Source organism: Urocitellus parryii, chromosome 4, assembly GCF_045843805.1.
Source record: "Urocitellus parryii isolate mUroPar1 chromosome 4, mUroPar1.hap1, whole genome shotgun sequence".
Lineage (NCBI taxonomy): Eukaryota > Metazoa > Chordata > Mammalia > Rodentia > Sciuridae > Urocitellus > Urocitellus parryii.
Window position 1 is genome coordinate 172,660,123 of NC_135534.1, and position 26,603 is coordinate 172,686,725.

A 26,603-nucleotide genomic window follows, 5' to 3' on the forward strand; every position below is an offset into this window, starting at 1 on the left:
GAGAACTTGCCGGGCATATGTGAGGTACTGGGTTCGATCCTCAGCATCACATAAAAATAAATAAATAAATAAATATATTGTGGCCATCTATAATTTAAAAATATTTTTAAAAATTTATAAGGGATTAATACATACATAATGGTTTCAAAGATATTTTAGATTAAAAAATCAAAATACAGCCAGGCACGGTGTTGCACATCTATAATCCCAGTGGCTCGGGAGCCTGAGGCAGGAGGATAGAGAGTTCAAAGCCAGCCTCAGGAAAACAAGGCACTAAGCAACTCAGTGAGGCCCTGTTACTAAATAAAATACAAAACAGGGTTGGGGATGTGGCTCAGTGGTCAGGTGCCCTGAGTTCAATCACTGGTACCAAAAAAACAAAATCAAAATACAAGATAGTATATTCAGTACCATGCCATATGTGTGTGTGTGTGTGTGTGTATGTGTGTGTGTATACACATACATATACATGTATGAATGAAGCCGTGGTGTGCTAGAGCCAGATCATACCAGACTGATAGTCAATTGTTACATTTTTGAGAGTTGCATGAGCTAGCTTTAAATACAATGATTATTAAAATTTATATAATTGATATACATTTGCCACTCAATAACATATTAAAAAATGAAGGTAATAAATAGCCCATACTCACATCTCTTAATTATTTTATTACTTTTTACTATAATATGCTCTTAAATTATTTACATCTATTGTGTCTATATGGTAGGGATACTACAGAATGGTGTGCACTGTTCATTTTTTTGGTCACTCATTTGATGACAACATGTTGGTGGCTTGAACTTGATGACAGTGGGAATACTGATACCAGAAAAGTCAGGAAACAGTGAAAATCAGTGCTTGATCTATATTCTTGACAATCTAGACTTATGAAAGCAATGAGAAAATTATGCAGATCAAACTTAGCTATTAAGAGTACACTGATAATAATAATCATAATAATAAACATAATCTCCCAGGGTTTGAAAAACTATTGTCCAATTCAGAATTTTAAAAAAAACTGCTCAGATCCTTGACAAACAAGTGAAGCTTCAATGTCTCTGTTGTTTCATTTCCATCTTACTCCCAACATTAATGAAAATATATACCAACATCCATGTCAGAAGTATATTTGTCTGTTAGCTACAACCATAAGTTGGTAATGAGTACCAGGATTCTACAAAACCACTAAAAGCCATTTATACAAGTCAACTGGCTATGTAGAATTTACAATCAAGGAGACTGTATTTATTATTTGTAAGTTACATGCTATATAGCTTCTGTATCAATAAAATTTATAACAAACTTATGTATAATATATGCACACATTCTTCCCAGAAAACTGTTAAATGTTTATCAGCACAGCACACCACTAGGTATACATATGTATAGTAAATACTTCAGTATAGGACAAGGTAATTAACAACAATGATTACCTTTGGGAAAAGAAATTTGAAAGAAAGAGGAAGAAAATTTTTCACTTAATATGTTTCCATATTTTTGGTAATAATATGAGGGCAGTAGAATTAAGGGTCATTTTGATTTCCTCTTCATATAGAGGTATATATACATATAGTCTTTAAAGATCATTAGAATACTTATTTGTATTCTTTTAACTTTTATAAAAATCACTGAAAGTTAAAAAAAATGTCATCAACTCTATGAGAATTATACTTTGCAAATTCTACTTTTTTCCTTCTTCCAAATAGGTAATGGTTTCAGCAGCCGAATCTCTCCATAGGTATGAGATCTCACTGAAGCCAGTCCCACTGTTTTGTTTTGGAGTGCTGGGGACTGAACTGTTGCCCTACACATGCTAGGCAAGAACTCTACCACTGAGCTACACCCCAGACCCATAATATCTTCTTAAACCCAGTACAACTGCCTGAGCACCACCAAACTTATGTATATTAAATACAACATCATGTCTGTATGTTGCCACTCAGAATTACCAGACTCTGGTGGCTTCCTTCTCAGAAAACACCCCTTACCTTCAAACCTCCGAGTAAGATCTTGCTCAGTCTCATCAAATCCCGCTGTTCGGACATTGTTGAAGAAGTCTTTCAAGTAATTCAGAGCATCTTTCATTTGTGCATCCTCACTGATAATGAGGGAATCATTATATTTCTGTTTAAAATAAAAACTGATTTTCAATATATTTCCATCGTCTAACACATTTGCCCAGCTTAAATTCAATTAGCTGCCCTTAACAAGGAATTCGTTTTTAAGTCTATTTCAGTTGGGTTTTTTAGATGAATGTTCCCTGATGGTTCTATAATCAAAATTTGAGCCAAATACAGTTTTTAAAAATCTCAGTTAGCTAGAAACATTAAGTAATTAGAAGCACTTTCAATTTTAAAATTCCATCTTGACAAGAGGGGGCAGGTAGAGAAACTCAAGAAAAATGCATATCATAAAAAGTAACAACAAAAGCATATCAACTTCTACACCTACATTATAATTCAAACATTCAACTTAATTTCTGAAGTTGAATTTCTAAATCATAAATACACCTTTCAGAATGACATTACTGACCACCTATACCAATTCAATTAAGATAATTAAAATTCTACAAACACATGCTAATTGAATGCATTTTAAAATATTTTCAGTGACATAATGAGCAAAGGTGATGATTATTTCTGTTGTTCCTGGGTTAACCAAAGACCCTAGATTTCTGAGCACGGGACTTTATCAGAAGCAAGAAATCACAAGTTCAGGCAATGGGACTCACATAGGCTTTAAAGATGGCTACTACTGGTCACATATCAAGAAAATGTCCTCTTATTATCACCCAATTTTTCCCAACCATGTCAAACATGGGACTGCTGAAGTGATGGTCAAGTTTCAGTCCTGTTGCCTTCACTATTATCATTTCAGAAATAATGCCTCACCAGGGATTGAACCCAGAGACACTTAACCACTGAGCACATCCCCTGCCATTTTTATATTTTATTTATAAAAGGGTTTCACTAAGTTACTTAGGGTTTTGCTAAGTTGCTGACGCTAGCCTTGAACTTGCCATCTTCCTGCCTCAGCCTCCCAAGTCGCTGGGATTGCAGGCATGCACCACCATGTCTGGCTCCAAACTTTCCTTTCAAATCAAAGATTCCTAAATGAGCTCTTGGGAAGAGGATGAGATAAATGTTAATAGTCTCTCGGCTACCACAGTGCAGCTCCCAGAGGGTACTATGACTAAAATAGCCTTTCAAAAGAAGTAACATACCCGCAAGTATGACGTATACAGAAATAGTGCTTTGCAAATCCTGCTCTCTTCCTCTTTGTCTGGCAGTCGAAACACCATGCCTGCTTTATGAACTCCAACAATCCGTTGTTCATACTTCTGTGTTCCAAAGTCCCCATTTTGAGTTTGAAATAAGTTTCCTGGGGAGGAGAAAAAAGCTTTTCACTGTGCCATATGGTCAATCACTTAAGGTTCTAGCACGCCCCATGCTCTGATTTCCTTTCTTACTATCTTTAAACAGGGCATGCCTCCCGCAACAGTCTGAGCCTTAAGCAGTGTGTTTCTGTGTACGTATGGTTATTTACTGAGTCCTCAACTATGTACCAAGAATCACAGGGTCTTACTTTCATAATTTCACAAACTCATGAGGTAGAGATTACACTTTCTAGTTGTTTATAGGAAGTCAGGAAAGCTAAGTAATTTACCAAAGTCCCACAGATAGAAAGAGTGGGGAGGGCCAGAATTCAAACCCAGAGTGTCTGATGCCCTAATTCTATTGGCTATGACAACTAAAGGATCACAGAGATACAACAATGGACTTGGGAGGTGGGAGGAGGACTTTGCCTTTAAAAATAAAGAAGCAGTGAGTAAAAATAACAGGTCTCAAGAGCTTCACCGGAGTATGTACAAAAGGACTCAACACAGCCTGCTCTGCTTTGCTGTGAACTTAGGCCATCTGATCTCCAGAGAGCAGTCAAACAGAATAAGAGGGCCAGACATAACAGGAACTCAAGAGATGCATGTTACGGACGCCTCTGTATGTATGCATCCCCTAAGCTAAGCCTCAACTCCTTGGTTCAAAAACAGAGTCTGTTATGGTCCAGGCCCTGTTTAGGGCTAAGGATAAAAAGATGAGGAAGGTAAAGCCTGGGCTGTTTTCAAATGGCTTGGTCTTGCAGATTGAGTTCCCTTTGCCTGAAACATATCAGTTCTCTGGGGCTCCTCCAGATGAGAACAGTACATTAAAATTCCCCTCGTCCATTCATTTTTAGAAAGAGGAACAAAGGAGACTGCTCTAACATGTAACATGCCTCTTTCCTAGCCCCAGTGACAAACAAGATGGCCAACAGAAACTAGATGAACCACCAAGTATTTACTGAATTGGATAGGTGTAAAAACAACTTAAGCAATTTGGAAATGACCAATTGAAAGGATACAATGGAAAGGGTGAAGGCAATGTACCAGGGGTTAGAGGAATAAGAAAGTAGAAAATCATGTGACTCCACCCCATCTCTCCCTTCCTCTGCCACTTCACCATGTCACCTTGCTCCCAGATGACCAATGAACTGCTCTCCCCACCTCTTCCCTTGTTTCCTCAATTCTTTCCCCACCCAGAAGCTAGAGGGTGTTTACAAAATTTCAGGTGAGAAACCATGCTACCCAACTGCATAAACGCCTCCAATGGATTCCTCAAGCCAAACTCCTACCCTGGTGCTATGGTTTAGATATGGCTAAGCGTCTATCAAAAGGCTCATGCATTTAAAGATCAGTCCCAGTGTGGCCATGTTAAGAGATGGGGCCTAGGAGGAGACACTGCCCTTAGAAGGGACTAAAGTAGTTCTTATGAGAGGGTTGTTAAAAAAGAAGCCCCTCCCTGGCTCTACTCTGGCTTCCTGTCTGGAGATGGGATCTCATCCTCTCATATGTACTCCTGCACCAATGCCATCCACCATGAGACCTTCACCAGAGCCTGTGCCATTTTGTTTAGGCTTTTAGCCTCCAAAACAATGAGCTAAATAAGTTTCTTTTCTTTATCAGTTACACAGTCACAGGTATTTCATTATAGTAAAAACAGGCTAGTGCCTCTATTCACAAAGGGTGAACAGGGTTCTCTGGTGTCTGGCCTTGGCCTACTTTTAATTTTCACCTCTAGCCACTCCACTTCCCTTCTTTCACTTTATAGGACTAATGAAATTCCCCATACTTTCTCTAGTCTGCTGACCTTTGCAGATTGAGTTCCCTTTGCCTGAAACATGGCTGATGATCAGCACCCAGCCAATCCAGAAGCTTCACTACTTAATTTTGGCTTTACCCTTAGATTGGAAATTTCATGAGGACAGAAGCTATACCTCAGGATTTCACACTATATTCCCTAGCACGTTGCTTAGCACTGAAAGAATGAATGAACATGTTCAAGCAACTGCTAAATCCAAGTTGGAATTGTAAAGATAAAGGGAAGCAGTCTGCCATGCGCATTAGAGTTCAACAATTATTTCCTAGGCAAAAGGCTATATGAACATAAACTTGGTATGTCAAGAAAACTAACCAATGAATGGAACATGAAATGGAAGAGACAGTGAAGGTGGGACAATTGCCATAAGGCTATTAGAATGGGTCCTAAGTTAAGCTTGGTAAGAAAGAAAGGTAAAAGCAAAAAGCTCCTAGAATTCATTTTGTTCTTTCTTCCTTCCTTGCCTGCTATCCTTCCAACCTCACTCTCTTCTCTCCTTGATATGATGGACTCCTTCAAGAATTTTCTCAGCTTAGGTCCTCAGAAAGCCCTTCCCAGTCCAGGACAAGGTTCCCAGGTGCTCCTGTGCTGCCCAGTGTGAGACTTCTCACCCGGTGGCAACTATTTGCATCAGATTTCCATTATTTGACTCTTGAGTTCCCTGAGGGCAGGGTCTCTCTGTGTGTCTCTCTCTATTTCTCTCTCTTTTGTGGGACTTTATCTTTAATCTCAATATTTCCGTTGCCTAGCCCAGTGCCTAGAACGATAAATATTTCATGAATGGAAGAATGAATAAAAAGTGGAAGGACAGAACTTGGTTACTCCACGAGGGAGTTTCAAATGAAAAAAAATATATAAATATATATATATATATATATATCAAAGATCACCTCTAGTGGCTGGGGTTGTGGCTCAGTGGTAGAACACTTGCCTAGCATATTTGAGGCACTGGGTTTGATTCCCAGCACCACATTTAATAAAGGTTCATTGACAATTAAAAAATAATTTTTTTAAATCACCTCTAGGTTTTAATCACCAGCAGGAGAATGGTGGTTTCATGTTATATAAATAGGAAAGTCAGTACGGAAAGCTAATTTGGAAGGTCAAGAAAGCTGATGAACTGATTTAAATGTATTTTTCAAGATGTGCATGTCCAAACAATTTACATGACATTTAAAAAGAAAAACAGGTAAGAGAAAATAAAGGAGAACTTATTCGGCTCCTGAATAACCTATGATTAAGAAAGTCCATATCTGGGGCTGGGGATGTGGCTCAAGTGGTAGCGTGCTCTCCTGGCATGCGTGAGGCACTGGGTTCGATCCTCAGCACACATTAAAAAAAATAAAATAAAGATATTGTGTCCACCTAAAAATAAATAAATTAATTTAATTAAATTAAAATTTAAAAAAATTTGGTGTTGACATTGTCTAAATGAAAGAGAAAATAGAAAGCCACTAGTGAATGCTCTATGGCTATTCCAATGGAAGGGACACAATATATGAGACTTATCTCACTGAGAGTTAAGAGAACTCACCAAATTCTGTACAGATATTCCTTGCCAGACTCTCTATGTCCCTCATCAGCTGAGATACGATGAATTTAAATTTGTTGGTAGTCCGTGATTCCACTTTCCTGGAAACTAGAACCATCAAAGGCAAGTAAGTATTTTTAGGGAAGAACAAATCATAGTTCAAAGTGGGTATCTTCAAACCTTTTACTTCCTCTGGAAAATTAGAGATCCCAAGTTCACTGGCAGATGGTCTTAATCGTACAACAAATGCTCAAAAAAACTTGGCTCCCTATTGCTCACCACACTGACTCTGACATTTGTTCCCCATGCTTTAGTTTCTCACTCAGCTGCCCTGTTACCTCTGACAAGCCAAAGCCCTCCTGTTCTGCAAGTGGCACACTCGAATCCTGTCTCTGTGTTTTGCTGTTCTCCTTTCCTACCCAGCCCCCAAGAGTGTCCACACATCGTTGTATTCTTTCAGCAGAATCTTATTAATTGCCTATCATGTGCTATGTTCTGGTGATAGAGAGTTGAAAAGAACACACCCATGCTCCATAGAGGGCTGCATTCATAGGAGAGTTCTGTAACCTAAGTAGGGGCAAGGTACCATGGAGTACAGGGGAAGAATATCTAATGTTTTGGGGGGAGGCAGTGTTGTTGAATAACTATGGGAAGAAAGAAAGAAGCAAGAGTAGTCATGGGGAAAGGACAGCATGGGCAAGAGCTCAAAGGGAGAAAGCTCATGGCACGTGTGGGAACCCAGAGGAATGCAACATGGTTGGGTTTATGGGATTTGGGAAGAGAGGAGGCTCAGAAGGCTGGAGGGGCCAGATTACAAAGAAATTTATACGTGATGTTAAAACGCTGGGTACCTTCTCTCCATTCCTTACAGATTGTTCCCCATCAGGAACTTACCCGTGTCCTCCCGATTACATAAGTATTTGTTTTGCCTTAGACTCATACAGTCCTGTGCTGCTCAGAGAGCAAGGGTGTATCTCCTGAATCTCTCTTGCCCTTGCAGGATTAGTATAATAATAAAGTCAATAAACAACAAACATTTGCGAGTCAATCTTATTTTAAAGATAATATTCTGATCTTTTGAGGACAAAGAAGGTGAATTCAGATAATTTCAACTACATTTATCAGATGCATATTTTTTAAATTTTTTTTTTAGTTATAGACGGACATAATACTTTTATTTTTTTATTTATTTTCATGTGATGTTGAGGATCAAACACAGTGCCTCACACATGCTAGGCAAGTGCTCTACCACTGAGCTACAATCCCAGCCCTCAGATACGTATTTAAACAATGATGACCACACAGTACCTGACTCAGGCATGGTGCACAGGGAAGGACTAGGCCAGCCTTTGGCTTTCTACCTGCTTAGATTTTCTCATCATCTCTTTCACATTGCTAGGACCTTTATCTGGGTTTTATGGAGCCAAAGTAGAAATTTTTGCTCCTCATAGGCCATTTCTAATGTTTATCCATTGGGAGGGAAGACAACTCATGAAGAAAGACTGGAAATGTTATGTGACTGTTTCCCAGGTTTGGGGTTAAATATTTTCTCCTAAACAAACAAAGGGCCAAAGTTCAGTGTTCCTGTAAATCACCCTGAACTAGGGGTAGCAGAGAGTGTTAAAAATTCCCAAGAGCTTGTTCTTGGATACCACTTACATTTCTGGGGCTTATAAACAACTTGCTCCAGTTCCTCCAAGTTGTCTCTGACTGTTGCTATCACTGTTGCATCAAGAGAAGCACACAGTTTGCAGATGTAAAGCATGGCTTCATCTGTGGTTTTGGCATCCCCAACACCAACTGAGGCAGTCAGCCCAACAACCTGTAAGACCATTCCAACATTAGCTTTTTTCCCCTAACATTCTCTATGAAATTACAAATAAAAAGGTCCCAATCGGCAAAGCATGAATACAAGAGTCGCAGCTCAGCTAAACACTAAGCAGCCTAGAAACTGAGACAGGGAAAACTTTCAGGGCAAGGATTCTCTTTTCTTTTGCCTTGTGTCCCCTATGATGTGGAGAACATCATACTGAAAAGGAAAAGGACTGAAATTGACACAAATCCATTCCAATCTCAGCCATGTCACAATAACTGTGTGTCCTTGGACAAGCACCTGCAGCTCTCTGTAAAGTTGGGAAATCATAGCTATTTATTTGCAATGGTATCTGTGCAGATTTAGTACGATACCTCCCTCCAACAGCTGTGCAATAATCATTGAATAACCATCTAACCAGCAAGAAATGTAATTAACATCAAAGTTATTCTAGAAGAATAGGCTATAAGAAAGGTGATTTATATGGAAAGGTTCTAGTTTTGGTCTGTGAGCACCATACTAAATTTCTTTTAACCTGCACTCCCCAGATGGATAATTATTAGGGCTGCTGAACTTGACATATGTGCAGACTGGTATACCATAAATTCATAGTTTCCAACCACATTTGAGTCCCCCATACAATCAAGGAATTTTTCAGTGTCTCTTACAGTTCTCCCTCAGATTTCAAATTCTCTCCACTCTCCCCAGCTCCCACTCCCTTTCATATATCGATGATACTCAGCAATGTTCAAAAGAAAAGTTATACACCAGGGATTTCTTTTGCTTCCTAATCCATGTAATAATGACTCTCTGAATCGACATATGACATCAAACATGTCATTCCTCTCCTCCCACACTAATGCATCCACTTGCCCACTAACCCCACACCCTCTGGTGTCTCCAGGCATCTTGCTCTATCAGGCATTGCCCCCTCTCTTTCATTCTTCCTTGCCTACTGCTTTTCCCTACCTCACACTCTATACGCAAGTATCACTGAAGAATCTCAAGATTCTGGAGCACACCAGGCTCTTTCAGAACTCTGCCTCTGGACACAGAGCACCCTCTTAATGAAAACCATCCAGCCATCTACCTGGCAAACTCCTATTAGTTTCTGCCTAGCCCCTCACCCCCTGCCTTTTTTATTTTTTAACTGGGGATTGAACTCAGGAACCCTTTATCACGGAGATACAACTTCAGTCCTTTTTGTTTTTGTATTTTGAGATGATCTTGCTAAGTTGCTGAAATATCCCAGAACTTGCAATTTTCCTGCCTCAGCCTCTAAGTCCTACTTAACCCAACTTCTGTCAGGTCTTGCCTTACATTTTTTAGCACACATAGGAGTATTTTCACTCCTGTTCTGGCTGTAGCTTATACCTATCTCCACAACACACCATTATGATAAATTGTGACATAATTCTTACATATCTGTCTCCCCATGAAAACTCAGGTGTTTGAGGACAAGAATTATTTCTTTACGTATTTGCACCCCCAGTGCTGAGAACAATGTAAGGCACAGAGAGGTGCATGATGCGTATAGTCAGCCTTTCATGTCCAAAGGGACATGGAACAACCTCAAATGTAGCCACAAAAGTAAATAGGCCTGGGTACAGTGGCACATACCTATAATACTAGTGGCACTGAGACTGAGTCAGGAGAATTACTGAGTTCAAAGCCAGCCTCAACAATTTAGCAAGGCCCTGAGCAACTCACTGAGACCCTGTCCCTAAATAAAATACAAAAAAGGACTGGGGCTGTTGCTCAGTGGTTAAGCACTCCTGAATTCAATCTCTGGTACCAAAAGAAAAAAAAAGTAAGTAAAGGAGGATTTAGGAAGATAATAGCTTTTCTGAGGAGTACATCTGACTTTGAAGATACCTGGGGCAGTGGGTCTGAAGATCCTCCAAGTTTCTGATCTAGATAATTGAACATGATCATATTGTATGGGTGGTGTTTATTGGTGTTGTGGCATTCATCAAATATCATCAAAGTAAAGACAGACAGTGATGGAATAGTTCCATTTTTGAGATTGTTCACAATAATCTGGGGTGTTAAAATGATGATGTCATTGTTCTTGATAGTCTGTTCTACTGGGACATTTTCAGTTGTTGCTCCAGAAATGCCTGTAACACTGTACCTGGGAAGAGACAGAAATCCTATGTTACCATCCTCCTGAATGAGGAAACACAAAGATGAAGCACTAGATCAGAAGAGCAACTGATGAAGTTCTCCCTAAGTTCAAAAAGAATATATCCTGACATAGAGCAAGTGATTGACCAATGCAAACTCATTATAACTGATAGAATATATTATTTTTTCAAGTCATTAAAAGAAAAAAAAAAGAGTACTTACAAGGGAACTGTCAAATAAATTATAAAATCATCAAAGAAATCAAATGTGCCATTTAAATGTCAAACTTATCAATTAATCATTTAATCACCCTGTAAGAGCAAATCAGATTAGGATTTCTGGCATATCTAACAAAAGCAATCTGAATTACATCTAGGTTATATAAAAGCTGAATCTCTATTACAATTTTTCTTAATTGTGGCTTTAAAAGAGCAAAACAGAAAACACATTCATTGATTAAAGGTAGAAAAAAGAAGTTGGACTGACTGTTATACCTACCCAAGCCTTTCGAAATAGCTCAAGAACACAAACTTCTGCTGCTCATACACAGGGACATGATTAGCAAAAAAAGCAACTTTCCCTTTTTGTCCTTGTGGAAAATTTTTAAGATGATGTTCACAAATAAGAAGTGAAACTAAGGTTTTCCCACAACCTTTTAATAAACAAGGAAAAAGAAAACATGTAACATGGTATTAGATAGTGCTATAGAAAGGTATTTCTTTTGGCTCTCCTAACACCAGTGGGCAGGTAAGTAAACTGATCATTTAGAGGGATGAACGACTGCAGAATTTAAGCTATAACTAAAAAATAATCAAGCTACTTCCCAATTTACCTGTGCTTGAATAACCAGGATCAAAAGCATACTAAAAGAGGGCATTTTTCTTTCATTGTTCAAATTCATTTTCTTTCATTGTTCAATTTCATTGTTCAAATTCCTTAAAATATGTGAGACTACATTAATAGGATAGTTTTCTCAAAGACAAATGGAACAGGAAAAAAACTGAATCTTCCTTATTGCCAGTATTCAATAAAAGGGGAAAAAAGAAGGGGAGGGTGGAAAGGGGTTATAAGGGCAGGAAAAATGGTGGAATGAGATGGACATCACTACCCTAAGTACATGTATGATTGCACAAATAGTGCATCTCTACACTGGGTACAACCAAAGAATGAAATGTTGCGCTCCATTTGTGTACAATGAATTGAAATGCATTTTGCTATCATGTACAACTAAGTAGAACAAATTAAAAATAAATAAATAAATCTCTTTTTTTTTTTTTAAAGGGGGAAAGGGAGCAGAGAGGTATGAGTAATAGTGACTGGCTTACCAGTAGGAGCACATATTATTGTATTTTTTCCTTCCTTAGCAGGCAAAGCAAGCTCTAGTTGGTAATTTCTTGGTTTCAAGTTAGTTCGAGACATTTCTATGATACAAAAGGAAAAACAATTACCAATGGTTACTGCTCTAAGGAATCATGGCATTAGCTGTAGTCAAATGGACATGAATCTGACTATAGCAAGAAAGGTTTTGGTTGATTATCCTGTCTCAATCTCCTTAGAATCTTGTCTCATTAACCATTCTAGCTTTCTCCAATCATTTGAAGTGCAGAATTTTCTCTCAATGCCAAAGTATCAATGGCAAGAAGGGGGAAAATATTGGAATGAATTCTTTCTTAAACAATACAGAATCCCGATAAAGAGAATGCAAAGCAAGAATGGCCTAATTCAGGGCAAGACAGACGACCACCAGTTAGTTATAGGCAACACTATGTGGAACAAGACAAAAATGCCCTCCAAGATCATTAAAGGAAAACAAACTTAATACAGATTCTCAAAGCAATTTCTTCTTGGAGAATAACCATGCTTTGTAATTTTTCAGGCTCTCAAATTTTTAAAAAATACTCAGAGATTTTATCTCAATACCAGGTAAGAATATGACATGTTAAGAGCTTAAAAAGTCTTTGGTCTAAAGAGTCTAATTTACCCATTTTTTAAAAAGGGAGAATTTCTAAAAGACTAAGAGAATTAACTTCACTTAAATGACACATCAGGATCTTTACATGTCAGAAATATTTAAATCAACTTATCGTTATCCATTTTATATCAGAGTGACAAGAAACTGGTATCATTCAGTCGCAGAAGTAACACACAAATTTTCTTTTCATGTTATCCTAAAATTTGCATTTTTTTCTTCAAACACTACTTATTATTAATCCTAATTTCGTTCCTTATATCCTTTTATAAATATAATTTTATTCTGGCATATTATGTAACCTTCTGGTCTCTTCATAAAATGGTCATGAAAATATATTTCAAGAAACTTAAGGGGGACTGGGGTTGTGGCTTAGTGGTAGAGCACTTGTCTAGCATGTGTGATGCACGGGGTTCGATTCTCAGCATCCCATACAAATAAATAAATACAGGTCCATAGAAAACAACAACAAAAAAAAGTAAGGGTGCCTTACAGGACCATTAATAAGTACTTATACATTGCCTGATGTTTGAGAACAAGGAGCCCTCTGGGAGGACACAATCCCTCCATGCACTGGCAAATACTACAGGCTGGTTCTCAGTCAGGTACATTTGTGCAGTGCACATAGCTGGCATGGCAGCCCTGGGATCTTAGAAGGAAACTGAACAAGTGGCTAACAAACACAAGTATTTTTTCAGAAAGTAAGGCCGCTGTTGGATTTTTCAGACACTGGGGTTCTGAGAGGACTCTGCCTTTTCAATGTAGCCATAATTCAATGTAGCCACAATAATTTCTTGGTGATAAAACAAGAATGAAGAAAAAAAAAGATAAGCTAAAAGCAGAAGAAGCAGTCACAGAAAATCAAATGACAATTCTAACCATAAAGTATCTATTTTAACTTAAATTATCTTTTCTTTATTAACCTTCCTTAAAAGAAATCACAAGGCTGTGACTTCTGGCAGTGCAAAATATATCCCCCCACAAATACCTGAAGAACCCCATTATGAAAAAGAACAAGCAATGCCGGTACCTGAGGGTGCCTGGGAATTCTGACTAAGATTCTGGTGTTCTGGATCTTCCTGGAAGAAAATGTGTATTTCAGAAGTTTCCATTTCATCATCCTCCAGATCTTTATTTTCAATATCTTTTTCACCTGTGTGAATAGACAAAGGAAGAACTTAGAATCTTAATGTAATCTGATTATAGTTTTGATAAAATTTTAAACTTCCATTAATTTCCCACAACCACATCCCTTCACTTCTCAAAACAATTAAGAGAATCATCTTGAGTGTGAAGTCTCCATTTGATATTTGAACTCCAAAGTCATTTAGAACTAATTATGGTAGGGCTGGGGATATAGCTCAGTTGGTAGAATGTTTGACTGACATGCACAAGGGCCTGGGTTCAATCCCCTGTACCACACAAAGAACTTTTTTTTTCAAAGAACTAATTATTCAAGGTATAAAACATGGAACCAGTAACTCTGGAAGCTTGTTAGAAATGCAAATCTTAAGCCCCTACTGGATTAGAATCTGCATTTTAAAAAGGCTTCCAAGGAATTCATATGTACACTAAAGAAGAGAACCTTCTTCTGAGCAGACATTCATGTCTCCCATCTCTGACTAATTCCTGACCCAAGAAAGTAGATGTGTATTTATATAGATTCCCGAACAACTTTTAATCAATAGAAGTCTAGCTGAAACCAAGACTAGACACTCAGATGTTTACCAAACTCAGCCTGTAAGGCAAGGCTCTGCGATGTCAGTCTCAAGGAGCCAAATGATGGCACAGACAATCGCAGCAGATTCTTCTTCATTCACACGTTTTGTTCGCTCCCAGATGGCTGCCAGGTGAGAAAACCAGGCAGTGTCTATCATGATTCTACTCTAAAAAGAGGTAAGTCCTGGAGTTTGAACCTTCAACTCAAGAGTAGACAAGCTATTTCTCTGATAACCTAAACTGGAAGCTCAGAACCTGCCTGCACCAAATTCTTTGGACCTGATGGGCTAATTCTGGATGACAGCAGTTTGTTCTGTTCCATGTTGAGGAGTTACATACAAACAAACCAAATCCATAGGCAAGTAGCTACCTCCCTCCCACAACTCAGCATCATGCTGGCCTCTTAGTAGAGATATAGCCTTAGGTATCTGAAGGGAAAAGTGCCTGTGAGAATAAGTAAAAACAGGTGGGAATAGGGAAGTCCCAAGTTGAGTCGAGAGGGGGCACAGTACGTTTCTGAACCTTCCCTCTTCCCTTTCTGAGTTGTTCTTGGCACGCCCTACCTTTCTCTACCAGCCACATTTCACTGAGGTTGTTCTGTTCCTTCTCCAAAGCAAGTTTCAAAACCTTGGGCCAGTTCTCCTTGTCTGATTTCAGAAGGCATTCGATCAGTTTCTCTGAACCTGCTATCATCCCCTTGTTGTAACAAGTCTAAGCAAGGAAAATACAGTTTATTGATTATTTCAAAAATGTTTTCCATTTATGAGTTTTCAAGTATTATCTGATTTAAAAATCATTGCAAATTGAGGACCTATGGGTGTTCGTTATTGCCATTTTTACCCCATTCAACACTATCACTTAAGATATTCTTTCCTTCATTCTTGTCCTTTAAACATGATATCATTATTTCAAACCAAGATTTCCCACCTCCTCTGAGATAGATTGGCATAAATAGATATTAGGATGATTGTAATATTAACAAGTGGTTTTCTTCAGGGTAGAGGGATTTACATGACTTTATTGTTAATCATAGTAACTAAAATTTATTGCACATATACTATGTGTCAGGCTTCTATCAACACTTTACATATACTATCTCATTTAACCCTTATAAAAATACCATATTATTTAGGTACTATAATTGTTCCCACTTTATGCATGAAGACACAGATGTTTACAGAAGCTAAATAAATTGCCCAGGATCACACTGCTAGTACACAGTTACGCTACAAATTTAATAAAATTTATTTATGTCCAGAGCCTAAATTCTTAACTCCTAGCCTATAGCCTTTTTCATTTGCTGAACAGTTCAGTTTTATTTAAATTTGCATTAAACATTATTCAGAAAAGTAATGAGGTAATTTTAACTGAAAATAGGTCAAACTTTAAAACTTTGACATAAAAATTACTCAATTCACATTAAAAGTACTATTCTAGGAAATAATACCTTAGACACGAGGATTTTCTTTTTAGTTTCAATTATCTTTCTTAGGTTTAAAATAGTATAGAAAACAAAAGATAACTCCCATATTTTATTTCCTCCAAATCTAGTATTTTATGTCAACTTACCTGTCTAATTTCTTCACATTCCTGACTAATTAAACATTCAGCTAGTTCAGGAAGGATTTCTAAAGGAATAATTCTGTTTTTAAATTCTGGTTGCAAACGTCTTAAAAGTGTTCTGTACACTTCTAACTTTTCAATTTTGTTGAAATCCCAATTTTCAATGGCTTCATAAAGTCCAGAATAACCTGAAAAGAAAGAAAATGAGGACTTTTATGAGAGTAACAAGAAATACTTTGATGTTAATATCCTACAATCACGTTTAAATGTAAAGTGACAGAACTCAAAAACATCTATAAATTACCTGTCATTAATGATTTTTCAAAAATAAAATAATATGCATCTTAGCTCCCCAATAAGTTTAGGATTTCCAACAATGTTTATTATTTTTTAGGAGAAAATAGTAAAGTAAGGACAAACATGAAGTCTTATATTTGGCCTTAGTATAAAATCTTCCAAAATGCTCCATGAATTCCACCTACAACTCCTGATTTGCCTTTAAATAAATCAAATTCTCATGTCTGTCTTCTCAGTAGAAAGCAGTAAAGAAGGCAAAAAGAAACATAAATCTTAATTCCTGCATCCCCAGCCCTTTTTGAGACAAACTTGCTTAAGGCTTTGCTGATTTGCTGAGTCTAGCCTTGAACTTGTGATACTCCTGCCTCAGCCTCCCAAGTTGGTGAGGACTACAGGCATGCAACACTGCATCCAGCTCCTTCTTTTTAAGAGTTGAATAATATTCCATGTATAAACATATCATTTTTTGTGTATGGGATCAACTTAGGACCTCAGCACATGTTAAGCAAAGTGCTCTACCACTGAGCTACATCCCTGACCCAATTCCACATTACATTTATCTGTTCATCTGATGATGGAAATTTGGTTTACTTCCATCTCTTACCTACTGTGAAGAATGCTGCTATGAACATGGGTGTGCAACTATCTCTTTAAGATGCTACTTTCAATTTTTTCAGAAATATGCCAAAATTAGTATTGCTGGATCATATGATGATTCTAAGGTTTGAAAGGACTCTCCATACTGTTTTCCATAAATTATACCATTTTACCATCTTACCAATAGTGCACAAGAGTTCATTTCTCCATATCTCACCAATATGGGTTACTTTGAATTTCTGATAGAAGTTATCATAATGAGTGTGAGATGAAAATTCATTACAGTTTTAATTTCATTTATTTAATGATTAGTGATGCTAAGCATCTTTTCATATGTTTGTTGAGCATTTGTATATCACATATGAAGAAACGGGAAGTCCTTGGACTAATTCTTAATCATGTTATTGGATTTTTTGTTGAGTTATAATTCTTTATATAATCTGGATATTAATCCCTTACAGATGTTGACTAGTAAATATTTTCTCCAATTCATGGGTTCACTTTCCATTCTATTGATTGTGTCTTTTGATGCACAAAAGTTTTCAAGATTTGATATAGCCTCATTTATTTTTTTGCTTTGTTACATATGCTTTTCTATCACTTTTTAATATTGCTAATCTATAAAATTAAAAAACTTAAGACACTGCCAGATAATTGTTGGTTCATTCTTAATTTTAAAAAACTATAGATGCAATATTTAATTAAGTAGTCAGAAATTAAAACAATGCAATGCATATAGGTTGAAAATTTTACAATCGTCTTGCACTTGAAACTCTTGCCCTCTCCAACCTCACAGAGATAATCAACATTAACAGTTTAGTTTCCTTTCATATTTTTTCAATGAAGTTCCATGAAAAACCCATATATAATCTGGGTTTGTCCTTTTTTACAAAATGGAATTGCATGATGCACATTATTTCTGCAACTTGATTCCTTTATATAATATTATATCCTAATACAGTATTCCTGAATAGATCTCTTTCATCCTTCTGACTACTATATATTATCCCATAGTAAAGATATAACATGTTAAAGGGATGGGTATTTACTTGTCTATTTTCTCCTTTTCTTATTTATCAAGTTGATGTCATATCCAAGAAATCATTGCCAAAGTCAGTGTCATGATGTTTTCCCCTTGTTTTTTTCTAAGAGTTTTATGCCTTTAACTAAGGTTGAATTAATTTTTGTATACAGTGTGTGATAGTTAATTTTGTATGAACTTGATTGGACTAAGGAATGACCGAATAGCTGGTAAAATATTTCTGGGTATGTCTGTGAAGGTTATTCCAGAATGTGAATCAGTGGACTGAGTAAATGTTGTAAAATGTACACAGGCATCATTCAATCCATTGTTAAGGACACAAATAGAACAAAAAGTCAGAGGAAGGGCACATTCTCTCTTTTCTTGAGCTCAGACATCCATTTTCTCATCCTGAGACAACAGTGTTTCTAGTTCTTTGATCATACAACTTTAGAACTCACACCAGCAGCCCTTTGGTACTTAGGTTTTCAGACTCAGACTGAATTATACTACTGACTTTCCTGGTTCTCCAGCTTGCAGACAGCAGATTACGGGACTTTTCAGTCTCTACAATTGTATGAGCTGATTCCCACTATACTTATACGTAGATACACATGCATATATATATAACACCTGTGTATACAGATACATCCCTTTATACAGACATACACACACACACTATAACCTACTGATTCTGTTTTTCTGGAGAGCACTAACATATGTATAAGTGTCCAACTTCATTCTTTTCCATATGAGTATCAAGTTTTCCAACGCCATATATGAAAGAGACTGTGCTTTCTCCATTGCGTAGTATTGGTACCTTTGTTAAAGAACATTTGACCATTATACTCTGTAGAGTTTATTTCTGGGATATTGGTGTATTTGTCTCCATAACCAGTTCCACACTGTTTTGATTGCTATAGCTTTGTAATATATTTCAAAAATCAGGAAATGTAAGTCTTATGCATTTGTTTTTCTTTTTTCACAATTTTAACTATTTGAAGGTGTCTTGAGATTCCATGAATTTTAGAATAAATTTTCCTATTTCTGCAAAAAACTGCCATTAGAATTCTGAAAGGGTTGCATTGAATCAGTAGATTACTTTGGATAGTAGCAATACCCTAAAATTAAGACCATCTTCTAATTCATGAACATGGGTTGTCTTTCAACTTATTTCTATCTTCTTTCTTTTTTTTTTTCAGCAATATTTTATAGTTTTCAGGGTATGAGTCTTTCACCTACTTGGTTAGGTTTATTCCTAAGCATTTTATTATTTTTGGTACTATTATAAATGGAATTATTTTCTTATAACTTTTTGGGTTGTTATATAATATATGGATAAGCAACTGATTTGGGTTATTGATATTGTACCCTGAAAATTCTCTGAATTTATCAGTTTTAACAGTTCTTTTAAAATTGTTACAGTTTTCTACATAAACCATCTCATCTGCAAACAAAGATATTTTATTTCTTCCTGTTCAAATTTACTTTTGTTTCTTTTCTTGCCTATTTGTTCTTATATTTTTATTGCTAAACCTCATTTTATTTTAAAGTAGAATTTAGAAGTGCCATTTTTACTTATAAATTAATAAGGGGTTTTAGTAACTCATAATAACCTAGATTAGGTATATCCCCCAAATGGAGAAACAGTGGTTTCTCTGAAGAGGGTTGTATAAGAGGTAGTGGGGAAGGTAAACAGAAGGAGGCTCACTTGACCCTTCTGTACCATTTAAATTGTTCGGAATAAATAGGCATATATTACAGTAACAAATTTAGAGAAATTTTAGGGCAAGTTTAGGAAATGAAAGAAAATAAGTCAACAACTTTTAATCCTATAAACAAAAGCAGAAAAGTTTCAGTTCACAATATTGGAACCAATATTTAAACATTTTCACCTAAATTTTTTTGAAAAATAAAACCACATCAATTTTCATAAAAGAACTGCAATTATACTGATTATATATATGTGGGCCTCTTGAGGAATTCTAATACCTAGGGAAGGACAGTGTGTGTTTTGCTTTTAACATTGTGCTAATTTAACATATTGGTGTTACAATATGAGGACACGGGTAATAGAAGACACCTCATCATCAGAATTTGTTTTCCTGTAGTAATGACAAGTTTTCCTTAATTTGCCCAGTTTTAAATCATTCTACTACAATGCAAATAATAATTGTATAACAGCTATATTTTGATTAGTGCCTCTTTGTATGCATTGTGCTAGGTTCTTCATATATGAGTCTCTTACTCATTGTTTACAACACAAAAAGAAAATTATCCTTTGGTTTCTTTGACAAATGAGTAAACTGGAGAATCAGAAAGGCAACTAACTTGGCTAAAATCCCTTAAATAGTTAAGTGGCTGATTTGGTGTTGAAACTCAATGCCTACTCTCACAGTCTAATATCTCAGTGCAACAAATTACCCCAACAGAAAGCCATCAGTAGACCTACATTCTAACTCTAGCAAAAATGCCAATTATCTGTGTGACCCTGAGCAAACCTTCTCTCAAGGCCTTAGTTTCCTCATGTACAGGAGGGAGGTTGGGTCAGATGATTTCCAAGATGTCTTTCATATCTCTGGGTAAGACTGACTTTATAGGTGTGGACAAGAAAGACTGAGAAATATATCATAGCTCTAAAAATAGAAATTTAAAAGATATGCAACAGGGCTGGGGTTGTGGCTCATTGGTAAAGCGCTTGCCCATCATAGGCAAGGCCCTGGGTTTGATCCTCAGTACCACGTAACAATAAATAAAATAAAGGTATTGTGTCCAACTACAATTAAAAAATAAATATTTTTTAAAAAAGCTTTGCAATGGTTGATAACGTAATAGAATATTTGTAACACATAAAAAAACACACCAAAATGTACACATGTGAACCCACTACTTATATTAAGAACAAGAATATCTTAACATTTGTGTATACCTTCTCTTCCCCAGCTTTCTATCCCCTCACCAAAGAAATCACTATTGTGTATTTGATATATCACTCCTGATTTGTTTGTTTGGGAATGGTCACATGACATATGTTTGCTTCCTTAAACAATGTATGTTTAGTTTAATTTGTTTGGGACGTCATAAATATTATATCCTATGACATTTAAGCTTCTCTGACTTTTTAAAAAATTAAATATTGCATTTCTAAGATTTCTCTGAGTTGTCATCTAGAGGTATGTTCACACATTTTTATTGTAGTTTAATGGACTACTGTGTGAACATTATAAAACTTGCTTTTCCATTCTTCTCTATGAGGATATTGGGGTTGCTTCCAGTTTTGTTTGCTTGCTTTTGTTATTACAAACAATTATACTACAAACATTATGGTATGTGTATTCTGAAATGTATATTTTTCTAGGGCATAAACTAAAGAATAAAACTTGGAAAAAGGGAAAAATGACAGTTGAATTCTACCAGACAATGTCAAATTGTTTTTCAAAAGAGTTGTGTCTGTTTATGTATATAGCAATATTTAAGCAATATTTAAGATTTTCCATTATTAAATGTCTTCTTCACACCTTCACACTGTTGGACTTAAGTTTGCTGTTGAGTAGTTAAAAAAATGCTGCTTCAGTGGGTTCCTATTTATAGTTTCCTAATTGCTAAATGGGCTGAGAATCTTTTCATTTATTTATTCACCTTTCATACATCCTGTTCTTTGAAATATCTGTCCACATCTTTTGGTCAGTAAGTGTTTTCTTCCTTTTCTTGATTGATTTTAAAATATTATTTGGTAAGTATATATTTTACAATTATCCTCTCCCACCTTGTGACTTGTTTTTTTTTTTTTTACTTTCTTTAAGTGACTTATGAAAACATTAAATTAAGAACAGTTCATCAAATTTACCAAGCTTTCTTTTATGGCTAATGCTTTAATATCTTGTTTCACAAATCCTGCCATGCCCTCATATAAGAAAACTATTCTGTTATTTTCTAAAATGGCTTAAAAATTGGCTGTTATATTTAAGTCTTTAAATTCTCTTAAATTCATAAGTAAGAAATACAAATTTATTTATATCTATGTGGATCTGAAAGTTAGGGTGTATTTGTTTTTTAACATTATCTCAATTATAATGGTCAACTGCTATTTATTGAATAGTTCCCCATTTCCCAGTGATCCTCTGTTCCCAGTGGTCTTTAAAATATCAGATGTGTGGGTCTCTGTAAGAAACTCTGTAGTTTTGTTGTTGTTTTTGAGATGATGGTCTCACCATGTTGCCTAGGCTGGTCTCAAACTCATGGATTCAAGCAATAATTTTGAATAGCTGAAAATATGGGTGCATGCCACCATGCCCAGCTTTTTAATAAATCTCAACACCCAGAAGGGAAAGGCCAATTTACCTAATTCTTATGCAAAGGTGTCTTGACTATTCTGAGATCATGATTCTTTCATATAGATCTTAAAATCAGTTTGTTAAGCCCATTGGAAAGGCATATAAGATTTTTATTAGAATTGCATTAAATATACAGATAAAAATAAGGTGAACTGACATTATAATGGTATCAAGTCTTACTTTCCATGTGCAGGGATGTACCTCTCTACTTAGGATGTCTATAATGTTTCTCACTAACATTGTATCATTTTCTCCATCCAGATTTTACAAATATTTTGTTAGATTTATTGCCCAATACATCATCTTTTTATTACTATTATAAATGGCATTTCATTTCTGTTTGCTTCCACCAGGTAGAAATGCAACTAGTTTTGTATATTGATCTTACATCCAATGACCTTGCTAACCTCTCACATTAGTTACAATAATCTCTGTAGATTCCTTTGGATGTTTCAGATAGACAAGTATGTTATGAGTCTGAAAATAGTATTTTGAATACCTCAAAATTATTAGCTCTTCACTTTTATAGCATTCTGACAAAACAAAGAAATAAGCTCTGATTTGTAAGAAGAATGAACTCACCTGCTTGGTTTAAGGCATCCAAAAAGCCACGGAACCAGCCTTCCTCCTGGAGTTCCAAAAGGAACTGTAGGAAAAGTGAGGCAGCCTCCATCGGGCCCCTGTTGTTTTTCTCAGCTTGAATACACTGCATCTTATCTACAAACAGAAGCGAGAATACATCAAACTGCAGAACTACTAATTACTGGAAGAAAAGCCAGAAGAGGGCTGCCAGATTTTCCTGAATGGGGCAGGGGCTCGAACAAGTCACATCATAGGCAGGAACTTCAGGAAAGCAGATTCCCTGTCCAGGCTGACTAACCCCATCTGTACCAACTCACTCTTCCCATCTTCTATGGAAACTTCTTGTTTGGTGTGGAAGACTGAAAACATCTGTAGAAAAGGGAGTTTCCTTAAGACGTTTGAAAAACTCCCCCATTACAAAGAAGAAGACATAGCAGTAGGTTAGATGGAAGAACAAAGGCTTTCTTTCTGTTCAAAAAGCTAAGGCAACTGCTGGACTAAAGGAGTTCAAGTATAGCACTGCTCAAGGACTTTAGTAACAGCTATGGTGGTCTCGGAAGCAGTTCAAAATGAACAGGGATACTCTCATGACCCTTCTAGGTTTTTGCTAAGAGGGTTGCAAATACAGCAGAAAAGAGAAAGAAAAGAAACTAAAAAGAAACAGGTCAGCTAGCCACAATCTCCCAGCCTGCTGGTGGTCATTCTAACTTTGCACACTTAACTCCATACCTAGGGATAGGGCCACATCATCACCTTCATATGACCTCACATTCAATAAGTTTCCGTTTTTTCTATAGTTGCTAAAATACAGGTTCCAAGGGACTAAGCTGGTGAACCATCATGTTCTTAGAGATTAGAAGAGGATCTGGCACATTATAGATACTCATTAAAGGCAAACTGAAAGAACAGACGAAAGAATGCCTTAAAAATTATGATATTAAGTGACCTGTCTTGGTAACTCAACAGTAAAATTAACTCTTTAAGTATAAAATTTAATGGTTTTTTTAAAGTTATAAATCTATTACTATTATCTAATTTTAGTACATTTTCATTGCTATAAAAAATCCTTTAACTACTAGCAGTCACTTTGCACTCCTCCTCCTGTTTCAGTCTTAGGCAATCACTAATCAACTGGGTTCTCCATGGATTTGCCTATTCCAGACATTTCATGTTAGTGGAATCATGACATGTGGTCGCTATGGCGTCTTTCACTTAGCATAATGTCTTCAAGGTTCATCCATGTAGGATGTATCATTCACTACTTTATTGCCACGCTTATCCACACATCAGTTAACAGGCATTTGGCTGTAGCCACATTTTGGCCATTATGAATAGAGAGGCTATGAACACTCAGGCACAATTTTTAGTGTAGACATATAAATTTGTTTTTCTTAGGTATACATGGAAGTGTGAGATTCTCAGGTCTTATGCTAACTCTATTTTTAACATTGTAGGGAACTGCAACTGTTTCCCACAAGCAATGTAGGAAGATTCCAATTTCAAAATATCCTTGTCAATGTTTCTTATTGTCTTTTTCATTTAGCCATTTGTATTTATTTTCCTGTGGCTGCATAATAAATTTCCAGAAACCAGGAGCATAAGATGATTGAAATTTATTCTCTCACAGTTCTAAATGTCATCAGTTTAAAATCAAAGTGTCAGTAGGGTTACATTTCCACTAAAGGCTCTAGGGGAGAATGCATTTCTTGCTCCTTCCAGATTCTGGCGGCCCATCACCACCAAAAGGCCCGACTTCTAGTGATCTCACTCCCTCCAATCTCTGCCTCTGTCTTCATATTGCCTTCTCCTCTCCCTGGCTTGTGGCCACATCATGTAGGATGTATCTACCTCTTGTCTGCACATGGCATTTTGTCTCTGTGTCTTCACAGACTGACTTCTTACAGGAACACCAGTCATAGGGGACTAAGGGCCCATCCCTGAATGCAGTACGACCTCATCCTAACTAGTTATAAAGATCTTATCTCTAAATAAGATCACATTCTGAGGTACTGGGAATTAGGACTTCAACATCTTTTTGAGCAACACAGTTCAACTCTTAATGGTGACCCGTCTCTGTCTAGAGGGAAGCTCCACCACCTGCACCCTGAGGAAACACAAGACCAATGGCCAGCCTCTTCGCCACATCCCAGCTCCTGGCGCCTCTCCATCAGAGCATGCGCAGTTCTCCAGCTCTCTGAACCTCAGAGACCCAGGTCAAAAGCTGGTTCCAGAACTGCAGGGCCAAGGCAAAAAGACTGCAGGAGGCAGAACTGGAAAAGCTGAAGATGGCAGCTAAACCTAGGCTGCCCCTCCCGGTTCGGTCTCCCTTTCCCCATCAACTCGCCCCTGCAAGCAGTGTCCCTATCCGGAGCCTCCTACCTTTTCCAAAGACCTTCTCTTCCCCTCCTGCCCATCCGACTCTATGCCACGCCACGCCAGTGGGACACCGCGTAGAATCCAGGATGGATATTCGTTTAAAAGGATTCACCTCTCTCAAAGAAGGCGACCAACCCAGTCCTCCTACAACGAAATTTCAGGCACCGTCCAAAGTGTCTAGGCCCAAGGGCCCCAAGTCCTAGTTCCAATTTCTTCTTTAGATGGGAGGCACCACGTCCTGTTTACTCGGCGTCATATCCTAAATGTCCCCTTCTCCTTTCACGAAAATTGGCTCTGGCAGTTTTAATGTATGAATATATATATATACACACACATATATATGATAAAATATAAGATCTTTATACAGTAAATGTAAAAATTCAAATTATTTTGAAAGGCAAAATTTATGAACATGCAAAATTTATAAACATATGTCACCTTAAAGAGACTGTAAATCCATTTGTTGTGTTTTCTTAAAGCGGGAGACAGGTTATTTGCAAATTGGTGCGAATTTGGTGGTCTTGATAGGCTGAGTTGACTTCTGCTTATGGAAATCAAATACTAGAATTAGGATGCACACAGGAAGTAGATAATGGAAAGCTTCTGGCAAATAAATGAGGTATTATAACACATTTGCATTTCATATGCATAAGAAAAAGCTTGTGAGATGCTACCATATTTGACTCTATTTTCCTCCTTCTCCATATTGTTGGCTTTATCATTTATTTTTCATAAGCTTGAAAAAAAGGTGGTGAGAGTAATCCTGAAACCACCCCAGGGCAAGGTAGAAAACAGAAATAAATACTTCCTAACTTCTCTCAGTGCTGTGCTATTTAACTCCATTTCGGGTCATCAGAGAGCAAAAAATTAAAGAGTACAGAAGGCATTGATGATTACTATGAAATACTAGGTACATCAACTCACACAGTGCAAAGATGATTTTTTTTTTGGGGGGGGGTAAGAAAGTGTAGTAATTTTCTGCTTAAAAAAAACAAATATCTTACCTACATGTGAAATATTCTTGAATAATTAGTAGAACCAGGAAGGAAAAAAAATCATGCTTTCCCTGTGTGTGTACCTATTGTATGTGCTAAACTTATTAGTAAAAGTTTCCACACTTTTTAACATTTTGGGGGCAGAGGGTAAAGCCATCCTTTAACTTCCTAAAAATGATGTTGTCAAACAGGCGGTATAGATATGCAGGTGGTGTTTCACCTTGATGTCCATTTCCCTTCCCCCAGTACACTTTAATCCCTTTGAAAGGGTACATTGTACAATTTTATATATTTTATTGAAGAGTTATTCCTTATCTCTTATTCTGAATTAAATTAAATGTTTGGTTTATTGCAGTAAAATTAAAAAAAAATTGTGACCTATCTCATCACTTATCCCAGCTTCCCTGGGTCTACAACTCCACCCTTCTTTCCAGTCAGTTCATCCTATTCTTAATCTCAGTGCTTACAGCTGTATTCTTGCTCACT

General features: G+C 36.8%; 1 protein-coding gene across 1 annotated transcript in view; it reads right to left on the reverse strand.

The window, feature by feature from the left end:
• The window catches only part of Rigi (RNA sensor RIG-I), a 64,209-nt gene that overhangs the window by 19,544 nt on the left and 18,062 nt on the right, over positions 1-26,603 (reverse strand). Inside the window, exons 2-12 of the mRNA XM_077797892.1 lie at positions 22,747-22,881; positions 15,922-16,103; positions 14,916-15,063; positions 13,664-13,786; positions 11,990-12,085; positions 11,163-11,316; positions 10,413-10,671; positions 8,384-8,546; positions 6,728-6,832; positions 3,225-3,382; positions 1,990-2,125 (exon numbers count right to left, since the gene is read on the reverse strand). Coding sequence (XP_077654018.1) covers positions 1,990-2,125; positions 3,225-3,382; positions 6,728-6,832; positions 8,384-8,546; positions 10,413-10,671; positions 11,163-11,316; positions 11,990-12,085; positions 13,664-13,786; positions 14,916-15,063; positions 15,922-16,103; positions 22,747-22,881 — 1,659 coding nt within the window. The remainder of the gene's footprint in view (positions 1-1,989; positions 2,126-3,224; positions 3,383-6,727; positions 6,833-8,383; positions 8,547-10,412; positions 10,672-11,162; positions 11,317-11,989; positions 12,086-13,663; positions 13,787-14,915; positions 15,064-15,921; positions 16,104-22,746; positions 22,882-26,603) is intronic.